The sequence below is a fragment of the Stegostoma tigrinum genome, chromosome 17 (assembly GCF_030684315.1).
Source record: "Stegostoma tigrinum isolate sSteTig4 chromosome 17, sSteTig4.hap1, whole genome shotgun sequence".
NCBI classification, from domain to species: Eukaryota; Metazoa; Chordata; class Chondrichthyes; order Orectolobiformes; family Stegostomatidae; genus Stegostoma; species Stegostoma tigrinum.
The window spans coordinates 56,716,457-56,732,193 of NC_081370.1; the positions used below are offsets into that span (position 1 = coordinate 56,716,457).

The 15,737-nt window shown below is 41.3% G+C and overlaps 1 protein-coding gene across 7 annotated transcripts in view; it reads right to left on the bottom strand.

The window, feature by feature from the left end:
• The window catches only part of LOC125459544 (growth arrest-specific protein 2-like), a 158,668-nt gene extending 144,634 nt beyond the window's left edge, over window positions 1–14,034 (bottom strand). Inside the window, exons 1-2 of one of the 7 annotated variants that reach the window (XM_048546102.2) lie at window positions 13,653–14,034; window positions 12,152–12,316 (exon numbers count right to left, since the gene is read on the bottom strand). In XM_048546102.2, the coding sequence (XP_048402059.1) occupies window positions 12,152–12,293 (142 nt within the window). In that variant the 5' untranslated portion in view covers window positions 12,294–12,316; window positions 13,653–14,034. The other 6 variants (XM_048546103.2, XM_048546106.2, XM_048546107.2 and 3 more) reach the window with 6 other exon arrangements.
• Window positions 14,035–15,737: the final 1,703 nt, after the last annotated feature.

Here is a 15,737-nt window from a genome sequence, read left to right on the forward strand (position 1 = left end):
TTTGAGAACAGTATTGGAAATGCTGCTGGCCAGAAGGTCAGGTCTTCTCTTAGCTTGATTGTAGACCCTAGAGCTTAGGCCATCACAAGGCCAGCTTATAAAACAAAACATTTTTAAGTGCAAGATAACAAAGTGTGGAGTTGAATGAACACAGCAGGCCAAGCAGCATCTTAGGAGCACAAAAGCTGATGTTTCAGGCCTGGAACCTTCATCAGAAAAGGAAGATGGGGAGAGGGTTCTGAAATAAATAGGGAGAGAGGGGGAGGTGGATCGAGTATGGATAGAGGAGAAGATGGGTGGAGAGGAGACAGGCAAGTTAAAGGGGCAGGGATTGACCCAGTAGAAGTGAGTGTAGGTAGGGAGGTAGGGAGGGAATAGGTCAGTCCAGGGAGGACGGACAGGTCAAGGGGGCGGGATGTGGGTTAGTAGGTAGGAAATGGAGGTGCGGCTTGAGGTGGCAGGAGGGGATAGGTGAGAGGAAGAACAGGTTACAGAGGTGGGGACGAGCCGGGCTCGTTTTGGGTTGCAGTGGGGGGAGGGAAGATTTTGAAGTTTGTGAAATCCACATTGATACCACTGGGCTGCAGGGTTCCCAAACGGAATATGAGTTGCTGTTCCTGCAAACTTCGGGTGGCATCGTTGTGGCGGCCCAGGATGGACATGTCGTCTAAGGAATAGGAGGGGGAGCTGAAAAGGTTCGCAACTGGGAGGTGCAGTTGTTTATTGCGAACGGGTGTAGGTGTTCTGAAAAGCGGTCCCCAAGCCTCCGCTTGGTTTCATGGATGTAGAGGAGGCCACAATGGGTATAGTGGATGCAGTATACCACATTGGGGGATGTGCAGGTGAACATCTGCTTGATGTGGAAGGTCTTCTTGTGGCCTGGGATGGGGGTGGAGGTATGGGGGCAAGTATAGCACTTTTTGTGGTTGCAGGGGAAAGTGACGGGTGTGGTGGGGTTGGAGGTGAGTGTGGAGCGGACAAGGGAGTCACAGAGAGAGTGGTCCCTCCAGAAAGCAGACAAGGATGGGGATGGAAAAATGTCTTTGGTGGTGATGTCGGATTGTCACAACAATGCCACCCAAAGGTTGCAGGAACAGCAACTCATATTCCGCTTGGGAACCCTGCAGCCCAAAGGTATCAATGTGGATTTCACAAGCTTCAAATCTCCCCTCCCCCCACTGCATCCCAAAACCAGCCCAGCTCATCCCCGCCTCCCTAACCTGTTCTTCCTCTCACCTACTCCCTCCTCCCGCCTCAAGCCGCACCTCTATTTCCTACCTACTAACCTCATCCCGCCCCCTTGACCTGTCCATCCTCCCTGGACTGACCTATCCCCTCCCTACCTCCACAGCTATACTCAACTCTACTGGTTCCATCCCCGCCCCTTTAACTTGCCTGTCTCCTCTCCACCTATCTTCTCCTCTATCCATCTTCGATCTGCCTTCCCCTCTCTCCCTATTTATTTCAGAACCCTCTCCCCCTCCTACTTTTCTGATGAAGGGTCTAGGCCCGAAATATCAGCTTTTGTGTTCCTAAGATGCTGCTTGGCCTGCTGTGTTCATCCAGCTCCACACTTTGTTATCTCGGATTCTCTAGCATCTGCAGTTCCCATTATCTCAGATACATTTTTAAGTGCAGTTTTCTATTGGTATTACTTCAGTCTATTCACAGCATCACCTAACATATTGCCATGAGTATGCAGGTGTCACTACCCACATCTGCAAAGCAAAGACTTCCCAGCACTGCAATAGACAATGGAGTGTATATCAAATACATTGGCACTTGCATTGGAAACTACGGTAGCGCAACTCCAGTCCAGTTGAAGTACATCTCACCAATGTTTAACACCCACTCAGTTCTGAGGAAGGGTCACTGGACCCGAAACATTAACTCTGTTTTCTCCTTCACAGATGCTGCCAGACCTGCTGAGCTTTTCCAGCAACTTTGTTTTTGTTCCTGATTCACAGCATCCACAGTTCTTTCGGTTTTTATTCACCATTGTTTAAACTGCTTCAATAGAACCCCTGTGCTCCAACATCCAACAAGTCCTTTTTCAACTCACTTACAAGATGTCACCGTCTACATTTATTATTGATCCCAAATTGTGCTTTAGGAACAATTAAGTAGTTTGCTGGATAATTTCAGCTGGCAGTTAGCAGTCAACCACATTATATATAGGCCACACCAGCAAGGACAGCAGATTTCATTTCCTAAAGGGTATCAGTAAATCACATAGATTTTACAACAATACAGAAGACTGATGATCACCTGTTATTGCTACTGTTGAAGCATTTTACTCTAAAAAGCAACAGGGCCTCTTGTCCATCTAGAGCTTTCAGAGGGACAATTGGGGAAATGTAATTGTGAGGAATCAAAAATTCATTTTCCTGATGACGAGTTAAAATTTTGTTCTAAGGTCGGGTTGGCTTTTCCAAATTCTTTTGCATTCATGAGCATGTTATGAATAATCATTAACACCACAGCCAACTAATTATACTCACAAGTGCAATCTCATCAAAAGTGGGAAACACATGTTCACAAACCTGTCTACACATATAGGGCATCAACCTGGTGAGGTAGACATTTTCCTTCAAGCTCTAATAACTACAAATTACTTAAATTCTTGGCTTCTTCACAACCAAAGTATTTCTTTGTTCAAATGTTTACACAATAAGGGGTCTCCACAGTAATTGGCTCATCAAAAGTATTAATCTTGCTTAATGTTGTTAAATGCATACAGTGTTGGGATGAAATGTGGCCAGTCAACAAGCCTGTTCAAGTGAGACTGGCTGATGCCATCAAACCTGACTAGGGCTGGCAAGAGGGACTGAACTCAAAGGTGGTTCAACTCAAAAAGGCAGTTCTTGTGGGCGTATCCGTGTCCCATGCAAGCCTTTGACAAAGAGCAATCAAATATGTACATTGTATCAGAAATAAGAGGAACTGCAGATGCTGGAGAATCCGAGATAACAAGGTGTAGAGCTGGGTGAACACAGCAGGGCAAGCAGCATCTTAGGAGCAGGAAAGCTGACGTTTCGGGCCTAGACCCTTCTCAACCTTTGCTGCTCCAAGGAAAACAACCCCAGCCTACTGAATCTTTCCTTAGAGTTCAGATCCTTCAGCCTAGGCACCATTTTGGTAAATTTTCTTTGCACCCTCTCTAGTGAAATCCACTTCCTGTATCTTAGACAATTTAGCTTTTGATCGCATAGATTCCTACTTTCTTGACCAGTCTGCCATGAGTGACATTATTAAATGCCTTGCTGAAGTCCATGTAGACTACATAAAACCATTACCCCCACCAACACTACTGATTACCTCCTCAAAAGATTTGGTCAAATTTGTCAAACATGACCTTCTTGTAACAAATCCATCTGACTCTGACAATGGCAGATATATTCTGTCCATCATAGTTCTTCCGAAAACTTTCCCTCCATTGAGGTTAGACTGTCTCGCCAATATTTCCTTGCTCTATCCCTTCTTCCCTATTTTTAAGAGTGGGACAATGTTAGCAGTCATTCAGCCCCCAGTCATCCCACCTGTGGTAAAAATGGATTGCAAAACTACTACCAGGAATGCTGATATCTTCTCAATTGCCTCCCTCAACAGCTTGGGATACATCTCATCTGGGCCTGCAGATTTATTCACTTATAAGAGTCTTAAACTCTCTAGTACCTCATTTTTCTCTGTATTAATATCTTCACCGTACTAATAATTCACAGTCCAATATCTGTGTTCTTCTTTTTCTGAAGCAAAATACTCATTGAGGTCTGTGTCCACATCTTCCAGGTCCATGTGGACATTATCTTTACGGTCCGTAATGGGCACAAGTCTTTCCCTAGTTAGCCTCTTGCTGTTTATACATTTTTTTTAAAAAAGAAACTTAGAATTTTCCTTTATTCTACAGACCAATGCTTTTCCATGCACACTCCTACTTGCAAATGTTCTTTTGAGCTGCTGAGTGCTGTAGCCTCCATCTATGTTTTAAGTATGAAGCCTGGTAGAAGTGAGAAAGATAATCACTGTGGTAAACTTAGTACTACATCAGTAGCTGTAATGCACAATTTACAGTGGCAAACTTACAATGTTAACTCACAGTCATTGAAGCATAAAGCAATGAGGACATGACGGTACTTACATTGGCCAAGCTACATAGATCATTCGTCCTCCTTCAGCACTGAAGCCAGTTTTTCTAGAGCTACCTAAGGAAACTGATCCTAAATACACTCTGTCCAGGCTGTCTTAATATGTCAGCATGGTATCTTATTGCCATCCATTGCCAAAAGAATTTCTCAAGGGTCCTGGACAGCTTGCAGGAAAATCTCTAGGGAGGAACCACTGAACCTTGGTGCAAATTTGTTGTAATCTCTGAAACTGCAAATGTGGATGGGGGTGATGAGCAGAAAATCACCCTGGCTTACAGGGTGTCAAGTGTTGACTAGACACATTTTAAAATGTGGAATCTGGATGTTGGAACCTGGAAGGTCCTGAGGGCTTAATAACATTGCGCCTATAAAATTTGGCATTTCACCAGTGCAGGCATATAAGCTCAGAAGAATGCAACTGTCCATGTAAACTCAAACCACACCTATGCTGAAGAGCCTTCCCGTATTAGATTTGCTTTCACAATTCATCTCAAGCAAATTCAATCCTCACATTTCTTCATTGTATTGGTAGACCAGAGGGAGAACATGATGATGCAGGGTTTCACTAACTTTGCTGCACAAGTATCTAATCCCACACACATGGTGAGGGAATATCCAGAAACAGATGCATGACTGATAAATACATCGTTGAAACCATCAGTTCCAAAGGTGATAACCCATCTACACCCACGCACAAATGGTAGTAGAAGGATTTGGGATTAGGCAGGCTACAGCAACAATAGATGTTACATAACTAATGTAATGTAATGAAGAAGCATAAGGTGATGCAAGGCTGTCTGAATGTCATAATGTTTGTACTGTCACTCAGCAGCGAGCCACCACACTTAAAAGGTCATATAATGTTAAAGCACATAAGGAAACCATCTGTGTCAACTATCTGCATTCTCTTGATATAGAAATGTGAGCTACTTTTAAACTAATTTTGATGATGAATGTAACAAAATATGACCCATCAAGACTGCTCCTTCTGAACATCTGACAGCAAAATTATTGATTGCCAAGCTGAACAAAGTAATGAGCATTTTGTTCTTGATTACATGTGCAGGGTGACAAGGGTAACTCTTCAATTTTCTAATTTTATTACTTTTCTCTAACGTTTTTTATCTGTTACAAAAAGGGCTACGAATAACTACAGAGAAAATTCTCTGAAAAAAAAACTTTGCAAGATTTATCTATCCCTTAAATATAATCAAATCTAACAAAAACTCAATTGTGAACAGATCACTTTATAGCTAGGGTTTCCAATAGTCACACAGATATGAAAATATTTGGCCGTAATTTCTCAGGTTAACATCCTAACCAGGATCATGCTGATATTGCCCTACATTATTGATGCAGCTGAAGTTTGCTAAATTATAAGGAGGGTATCTCAGTTAGATGTAACAGATAGATAAAAATGTCACTTCAAGTTCATTTTTAAAATCCTTTTCATTTATGGCTATGTAAGGTCCACAGTGAAACGACAACAAAAATTCAATGGCTGATTCTTGAGAAGACTGCGTTATTCTGTACGGAAACAGTGTGTAGCCTTTGCATAATCCTGGATTTAGAAAAATAAGAGACAATATAAAATTCTTAAAGGACTTGACAGGGTAGATGCTGAGAAAATGTTTCCCCTGGTTGGGAATCTAGAACATTGGGTCTGACTCAGAATAAGAGGTCAGCCATTTATGAGTTAGATTAGGACATATTTATTCACTGAAAGAGTTGTAAATCTTAGGGATTCTGACCTAGAGATCTGGATGCTGAGGCATTGAATATATTCAGGTCAGAAGAAGATAGATTTTTGGTTATTAGGATATTAAAAAAGGATAGTGCATGAAGGTAGAGTCAGGAAATCAGCCTTGATCCTGTTGAAAGTAACAGCAGATTCAAAGAACCAAAGGCCTATTCCAGCTAATGTTCTTATGTCAGTTGCTGGGACATCTCCCCACCCAGCGGCTCCATGCTCTGCAACTGCACCAATCTCTGACTGTTACGTCTTCAGCTCCTGAGCAAGGTGGCCAATCTAGGACTTGTTTGGACAAGTTATTGTTGTGTTCAGGGTTCTGATTCTTGTACATTCCAGTATGCTGCCATTGTCATGGCCCACCAGTCTTTATTAATAATGCGAGTGCAATTCAGAGCAACAGGAACTCCCAGTGTGGGAGCCTATTATCCTGATCATTTCCTGACTTTCACGTCTGTCTTCTAAGGGTGAGTTGAGGGTTTCAGATCTTGGAATGCAACCAGGAAGTCACACCCACCAAAAAACACTAAAGATCTGACACATCTGGAACTCCACCACTTTCTAAGAAGGTCGAAGTCTCTCATCAGATTCACAGTGGGAGGCTGACCAAAACTGCAAGGAATGTCCTATGATAAAATTACAAGGTAATTTGCCAATCATTGAAATCTGAAACACAACATAAAATACAGTATTATATAAAAGAATACAAGTATATATGTGGAAATATGAAGCATCTCTGAAGAGAAGTAAAGGCAGGTTATGATATTTGTATATCTGTCCTTCCTTCAGTAGACCTTAAAATTCTGATTTTGTTTAGAACCATTTTTTCTCAGAACTTTCGCTGATGATTTTAAAAGTTATATTGCACATGGTCAAATCGCATGTACAGAAAAAAACTTTAAAAGTGTATAGTTTTGAGAACAATTTTATGAAAAATATATTTGATCTGGCAAATGATACAGTAACGCAACCTCAGGAGAATCAACTAAGCTAAATTTACCAATGGGAGATTCTATTATTTGAATTGGGAATTCACAAGTATTAGCTTGCCCAGAGGCCTGCAGCCTTCATTTCAAGCACCAAAGGTTTTGCTTTGAGCTTTCTTACAGACCACAGGCCATATGATATAGGAGCAGACTTAGGCCATTCAGCCCATCGAGTCTGCTCTACCATTCGAATCTGGCTGATATATTTTTCAACCCCATTTTCCTGCCTTCTCCCTGTAATCCTTGACGCCCCCACTAATCAAGAACCTATGTATCTCTGCCTTAAATACATTCAAAGTCTTAGCCCTCATAGACTTCTGTGGTAATAAGTTCCACAGATTCACCACCCTCTGGTTGAAGAAACACCTCCTCATCTCAAGTCTGAAGTGTTATCCTTTCTTTCTGAGGCAGTTTTCACTCTCCTGCCAGAGGAAACATCCTCTCCGTGTCCACTATATCCAGACTGCTCAGTATTTTGTAAGTTTCAATGAGACCACTCCTCACCCTTCTGAACTTCATTGAGTACAGACCCAGAGTCCTCTAACACTCTTTATGTGTCAAGCCCTTCATCCTCGGCTCATGTAAATATCGTCTAAACCTCCTCCAACACCAGCACATTCTTCCTTAGATATGGGCCCAAAACTGCTTATAATATTCAAAATGCTGTCTGATCAGAGCCATATACAACATCAGCAGTACATTTCTGCTCTTGCATTCTAGCCCTCTTGAAATGCAAGAATCAGAAGCCTTCATTATAACGTTGGCAAATTGTTCAGAATTTGATTGAAAAATCTTCACGCTACTCCAGAAACCTGCAATTGGCTTAGGCGTCTATTTCACAAGCTGTCTTCTGACAGGCCCTATTTGGGAATGCCCAGTGAGTGCCCAATGTTAGGAGTGTTCCAGATGCAATTCAATTGGTCAAACTCCTGGATTTAAACCAAAATACATTTTATTCATCCACTATGGTTAAAACAGAACTAAAGAAAGAATGAGATAATGGGAACTGCAGATACTAGAGAATCCGAGATAACAAAGTGTGGAGCTGGATAAACACAGCAGGCCAAGCAGCATCTTAGGAGCACAAAAGCTGATGTTTCGGGTTGAGGCCTGCTGTGTTCATCCAGCTCCACACTTTGTTACAAAGAAAGAATGAATTGGAATAACAATTCTACTGGAAAACTTAGAATAATTGATACAGTAACTGTTGCTAATTGACTGTTCTAATATAGCAACATCCCATAAACACACCCTTGGCAAAAGGCAAATTTGGAAAATAGATAGTCTCTCATTCAACTCCCACAGCAGGAAGAGAGCCCCTGCTATTGGCTGTAACTGAGAGGGGGAAAAAATAGCTGCCACTTCTTCAAGACCCTATCAGCAACTGATGGAAGCTAAAACTAAAAATTCTGAGATAATAAAATGTGAGGCTGGATGAACACAGCAGGCCAAGCAGCATCTCAGGAGCACAAAAGCTGACGTTTCGGGCCTAGACCCTTCATCAGAGAGGGGGATGGGGGGAGGGAACTGGAATAAATAGGGAGAGAGGGGGAAGCGGACCGAAGATGGAGAGTGGACTAAAAATTCTGGTTCTGTGGGAACTTGGCCACACCCATTCAAGCTACATATACTGTTCCAACTTTTAAAAAAAAACCCAAGGCCTAACAAACTGTTGACTCTTATGACTCTCCTAGACTGCTCAATACTTCTGCCTCAAAACTCTTCTTTTTAAAAAAAACCCACAGGACAAATACACCTCTTATAGGTACAGTACTGTTACAGGCACCAACCAGACAGCAGGCTGTATTGGACTTTGTATTAACCAACAAGATTAATTACTGACCTCATACTGCAAATGTCCCTGGTAGCAGTGACCATAACATGAATTTTGCATACAGTTTAAAGAAGAAAAATGAGGGAACTAATTTAAACTAAGGCAATTATGAGGGCATGAAAGCAGAGCTAGTGAAAGTGAACTGACAATGTTGCTTCAGGGTTGTGCAAAACAGCTTCAGTGGCAAACTTTAAAAGCACATTCCAGAAAGCACAGAACAGATTTATATATTCTACCAAATATGAAAAAGTCAAAGATACTTTCACACTCAAGAAAATACATTAATTGTGAAGATATGTCGCAGGTCAGAAAGTTGGAGAGAATACGAAAAACATCCCAAAACAAAGGATGACAGAATAAATAAGAGGGAAAAAATTAGAATACAACAGAAAGTCTGTCAAAAATTTGAAGACAGATAAAATAAGTTTCTTCAGATATTTGAAGAGAGAAAAGAGTTATCAAATTAAGTGCTGGTCCTATAGGAAATAAGCTAAGGGAATTTGTACTACAGTATGAAGAAATGGCAGAAGAATTGAACAGATATATTGCTCCAGTCTTCTTCAGAAAGGATACAATGAGGTCCTGGAAATAAAAGCAAATCTGCAACTGAAAGTGAAGCCGGAACTCAAGAAAATTACTATTTACTCATAAGTGTTGAGTAGATTATTGGAACTACAATTTGACAAGTCTCCAGGTCTTAACAGATTTCATTCTAGGGTCTTAAAAGAAGTAGCTAGTGACATAGTTGATGCATTGGTATTAACTTTCCAAACTCACTGGTTTTGGGGGAGGTCCTTTTGGAAAATAGCTAATGAATTCCTTTATTCAAAAAAGGAGGGAGGCAGACAGCAGAAAACTACAGGCTAGTTAGCTTACCATCTGTCTTAGGGTAAATATTGGAAACTATCATTAAAGACATTATTACAGGGTGCTTGGATAAGTCTGCATTAATCAGGAGCGAACATGATTTTGTAAAAGGGAAATCATGCTTAACTAATTTATTGGAGTTCTTTGAAGATGTAGCTTGTGCTGTGAATAAAAGGATCTGTGAATATATTGTACTTAGATTCCCAGAAGATATTTAATAAGGCACTACATCAAAGGTTACTGCAGAAAATAAAATCTCATGGCTTTGGAGTGACATATTGGCATGGATAGAAGATTGGCTGACAAACAGAAAGCAGAGAAGAGAAATAAATTCGTATTTTCCAGGTTGGCTGGATGTCACAATGTGATGTTTTACAGTTTATATAAATAATATGGATGAAGTGCTCAATGGCATAGTAGCTAAATTTGCTGATAACACAAAGATAGATAGGAAAGTGTGTGAATAGGACATAAGGAGCCTACAAACGGAGATAAATAGTTTAAATGAGTTGGCAAGGATCTGGCAAATGGAGGACAATGTGGAAATCTGGGAAATTCTTAATTTTGGGAAATAACAAAAGCATATTATCCCTAAGGTGAGAGATTGTAGAGATCTGAGATGCAAAGAGATCTGAAATACTAACAGAAATTACAGGAAAGAAATGGTAAGAAAGTTAATGTTTTGAATCCAGTGATCCTTCATCAGTAATAAATCTGAAGAATCATCACTGGATTCAAAATGTCAACTTTGCTTCCTCTTCACAGATGCTGCCAGACCTGCTGAGTTTCTCCAGAAATTTCTGCTTTGTTTCAAATCTCTAGTATCCACGGTTCTTTGTTTTATTGCAGACATCTGAGTGCCCTACTGCATGAACTGCAGAAGGTTAGTTTGCAGATGCAGTGACAATTCAGGAAGAATAACAGAATGTTACATTCTGTTGTGAGGAGAATTGAATGCGGGAATGAGGAGGTAATACTTCAATTATACAGGGTATTGGTGGAATTGCATGTGGAGTACTTAGTACAGTAATGGTCACTGTACTTATGGAAGGATGCTGATGAATTAGAAACAGTTCAGGAAGGTTTACTAGATTAATGCCTGGAATTAGCAGATTGCCTGATGAGGGGAGGCTAGATATGCTAGGCCTGTACCCTCTGCATTTCGGAAGAGTCAGATGCAACTTAATTGAAATACATAAGATTAAACATAATATAATACTTTCCAGGTAGAGGCAGAAAAGATGCTTCCTTTTGTGGGAGAATCTAGAATTAGGGTCATTCAAAATTAAGGGATCAGACTTTTAAGACAGAGATGAAGAAAAAAAATTCTCTCAGAGTATTGTGAGTGTTTCAAATTCCCTTCCTCTAAAGGCAATGGATGCAGAACCTTTAAATATTTTTAAGGCAGATTGTTGATAACCAAGGGATGAAAGATTATTGGGGGTATGCCGGAATGTAAAGTTACAGTTAAAATCAGACCAGCCACGATATTATTGAATGGAAAAGCAGACTCGAAAGGATAACCGGCCTACTTGTGTTTCTTATTTATATGCCGTTTGAATCTTTACACAGCAAAATGAAAGGGAGAGCTAAAAGCACCGTCTTCCTATTCCAATACCAATGGTCAGTCTGAACCTCCTACAGGTGGAGGTCAATTTCAGGGCAACATAAAGCCTGGAGATCCTTGGTATATCATAGGCAAAAGTTCATGTAACAAGTCTTCATTGCTTTGTAACCTTCACCTATAATGAAGGGTGCTAGTGGCCAAGTGCAGTGAAGAGAGAAATCTATTTTCCAATCTTCCCCATTAGATGGTTGAACTTAGACCTTTAAGGGAACATGTATTAAACTTAAATAACTTAATATAGGCCAATGATGAGCATTATTGTCTGGTGGTCATAATGATTAGTGCATGGTTCCTTCTTCAAGCCAAAAACCATTGCCGTAAGCTCCTGAAACTTGCAAAGCTAATTACACTGTAAATATTAATAAAACAAGTAGACCTGCCAATGGTATTCCTCACAAATAATCAAGAATTCAAAGTGCATAACATAACTCAATTTTTCAAGACAAAAGAGGCTTGGTGATTTTATTGATAATGTGTGAGACATATAGATATAAAGGAATTGAACTCCCGAAATAAACAAATACGGGGCATGATCTGATTTAACAGAAATCTAAACTACAATATTCAGCTATTACCTTTAAAACCGAGGCTTGCTAGCAAAATAACTCTACAAAAGTAAGTTAAAAATTCTAACTAATTATTTTAAATGTGTACACTTAGAATTAAAAATGGAACTGTGCATTGGAAACAGATAATGGTGTCGAGATTCAACCACCACCACGACTATTGCAAAAAGAGAATCAATTTCTGAAACAGAGTAGATGAATGATCAGGATATTTCCTCTGCAGTATTTTCATATGTTTATACTCTACTTCACAGAAGCAGATATGTTCTAGGAGAGTTCTGCTCAATAGTTGAACTCCTTTTAACGCATCTGAAAAAGCTTAAAATTGTACAATTTTCAACAATCATTTGAATCAACATTAAAAGTGTAATCTTACCTAGTAAATTTGTCAACCATAGAGCCAAGTCTTCCTTCATTGGTAATAAACTAGCCTCATGCCTGCTCGCCAACCACTGGCTGTACTGATGCACATCAGACAGGCTTGGCCCCGGCTCCTTCGGACTGAATGTGCTGCACATCTTTTCTTATCCACTTGTTCTATCTAGCATGAAAGAAAAATAAAATTTCCGTGACGCTACAGAAGTGACAACAACAGGTGATGATGTGCCAAGCACAAACTTTAGTTTAGTTCAGAAATATTTTGGTACTTATTTTTCAATAGTTGAAATGAATGCAAAAACAAAGAAGCAAATAAAGGTACGTTGATTCCAAAACAACAAAACGTAAATTACCATTAATCACTCACTGTAAAGAATCATACATCAGCATTTACTTGAGAATCGAAAAAGAATTACATCATTTCTAAAAGAATGAAACTACCTATTTTAATAGTGCATACCGTATTTTAAAGTTTTTAATATAGTATTTTAAGATTTACTGTGATCCCAAACAGCGGGGCTTAGCTACATATGGCACTAACAATGTTGCTGGCTAAACCAACTTTCAATTAGACCGTTTTTCCTGTCTCAGAACGGTCCTTTTTGTACCCGAATGTGAGCTTACATCTCAAGTTCTAAGCAGCATTATCAAAACCAGTGACCTGGTTTAGTACAGTTTACAGTACCCCTAATGGCATGCAGCAGTCTGTTTCTTTGTCAACAGCATTATAAAGCATTATCACTCCCCTCCAAACGAACAGTGGGTTTTTACATAAGCCTGCACAGTAGAGCATTCATTCCATCTTCTCAGTAAACAGCAGTGTTACAATGTTTGGTCTCATCCGTAATTTAAGCTATCAAACTGATATTTACGAAAGGGTTGCATATGAAAGGAGCAAGCAATCATAGAGACTCTACAATTTTTTCTTCAGCACTTCTTTCAGTAATTAGTCTATCATTGACATTAAACCGTCCATATACACAAAATGAGCCCGAGTTAAGTTTCCTCAGTGTAATTAAGTGATTAGTAACACAATGCACTGAAATTACTGTTTCATGATAATCGGTATGACGTGATATAATAATCTGAAAACTTTGGAGGATTCAGTGGGCAAAATGAGTGCATTTTTTGAGTCTCACTCTTACTTTTTTTTCCTTCATGAATGCACCAACGTTGCAGCAACTCATTTTGAGGTTTCACGCAACAATAAAAAAAACTTACTAGGACAATTAAGTGTTTACGAATTAACGCGTCCAATTTTTAAAAATGCAAAGGATTCCCAAAGCGATATCAAAACCGCGACTGTAGTCACACTGTCGGATACTTCATACATTTTCATTTACTTGGGGATAAAATTATACATTCGCAATTGTTTCAAATTGTAAATTCAGACTGCGTCTAGCTTCGCAATACGCCAAAATGCCGCCTTCTATCGTGTTTTATTACTGTAGCGTCGTGGAAGCTCATCATTGCAGGCGAAACACTGCACTGCTCCTCACCCAGTACAAGCGGTTCTGTTCTGGACCTTTCACTCTCTTTCCTCTGCAATGCTACACTCTGCGGATCGACCTTCTCCTTTGCACGTGTGAATCAAACAACACTTTTCACAATCGGTCTTCTGCATGACGAACTCTTCAATTCATTAAGTGTGCGTCTTCGCATGAAGCATCCTAACCGAGCTGATGAGAAGAGGAGCACAAGACATTTCTTACACAATCACATCGTCCTGTCAAACAAGAACGGAAGTCAGTGGCTACAAATACCTTTTCCCCTACCAAACACACTCAATGATTTATCCCTGAAACGCGCATAGATTTCAACATCTGGCAAATTCAGATTATTCGGACATTGCTTTCACAAATTGTTTTTTTCTATGTTGAGGGTAGGTGAATATAAAATATTCTTTTTCATGTAAGTTGCATGACACTGGGCTTTTATGCTAATTGACAGTTTGGCCATGCATAAACAGGACATTAGTCAATCATTATCGCTGTCCGTAGATCCAGTTTCAATTTTGTGCTGACTTTTTTTATCTTATTTCAGTTTGATTTTTTATAAATAAAAAAAGATCTGGCACAGAATTCTGATTTGCGTATCTTTTAACACTAGATCAAATAATTGGCAATGTGCTTATAATTCGTGGGTATGCGTTTGCAACGGGGTGTCTGGGTTACATAGCTGCCTGGCACGTCGAGTGATTCAGGTGGTCAGGAATGAGTTTTTGGTAACATATTGAGGCGACCACTGCTGGCCTCAAAACATTCTCCCCTCACCAAAATTGCTACAAATAAATTTGGTAGTCATTGAAACATTGCTATTTGTGAGTTCATCTGTTGCACAAAATGGCTGCTACTTCGTAGAACATAGAACAATACAGAGCAAAACAGGCCCTTCAGCCCTTGATAGTATCAGAGATAATGGGAACTGCAGATGCTGGAGATTCCAAGATAATAAAATGTGAGGCTGGACGAACACAGCAGGCCAAGCAGCATCTCAGGAGCACAAAAGCTGACGTTTCGGGCCTAGACCCTTCATCAGAGAGGGGGATGGGGGGAGGGAACTGGAATAAATAGGGAGAGAGGGGGAGGCGGACCGAAGGTGGAGAGAGTGTAGGTGGGGAGGTAGGGAGGGGATAGGTCAGTCCAGGGAAGACGGACAGGTCAAGGAGGTGGGATGAGGTTAGTAGGTAGCGGGGGGTGCGGCTTGGGGTGGGAGGAAGGGATGGGTGAGAGGAAGAACCGGTTAGGGAGGCAGAGACAGGTTGGACTGGTTTTGGGATGCAGTGGGTGGGGGGGAAGAGCTGGGCTGGTTGTGTGGTGCAGTGGGGGGAGGGGACGAACTGGGCTGGTTGAGGGATGCAGTAGGGGAAGGGGAGATTTTGAAACTGGTGAAGTCCACATTGATACCATATGGCTGCAGGGTTCCCAGGCGGAATATGAGTTGCTGTTCCTGCAACCTTCGGGTGGCATCATTGTGGCAGTGCAGGAGGCCCATGATGGACATGTCATCAAGAGAATGGGAGGGGGAGTGGAAATGGTTTGCGACTGGGAGGTGCAGTTGTTTTTTGCGAACTGAGCGGAGGTGTTCTGCAAAGCGGTCCCCAAGCCTCCGCTTGGTTTCCCCAATGTAGAGGAAGTCGCACCGGGTACAGTGGATGCAGTATACCACATTGGCAGATGTGCAGGTGAACCTCTGCTTGATGTGGAATGTCATCTTGGGGCCTGGGATGGGGGTGAGGGAGGAGGTGTGGGGACAAGTGTAGCATTTCCTGCGGTTGCAGGGGAAGGTGCCGGGTGTGGTGGGGTTGGAGGGCAATGTGGAGCGAACAAGGGAGTCACGGAGAGAGTGGTCTCTCCGGAAAGCAGACAGGGGAGGGGATGGAAAAATGTCTTGGGTGGTGGGGTCGGATTGTAAATGGCGGAAGTGTCGGAGGATAATGCGTTGTATCCGGAGGTTGGTAGGGTGGTGTGTGAGAACGAGGGGGATCCTCTTGGGGCGGTTGTGGCGGGGGCGGGGTGTGAGGGATGTGTCGCGGGAAATGCGGGAGACGCGGTCAAGGGCGTTCTCGATCACCGTGGGGGGAA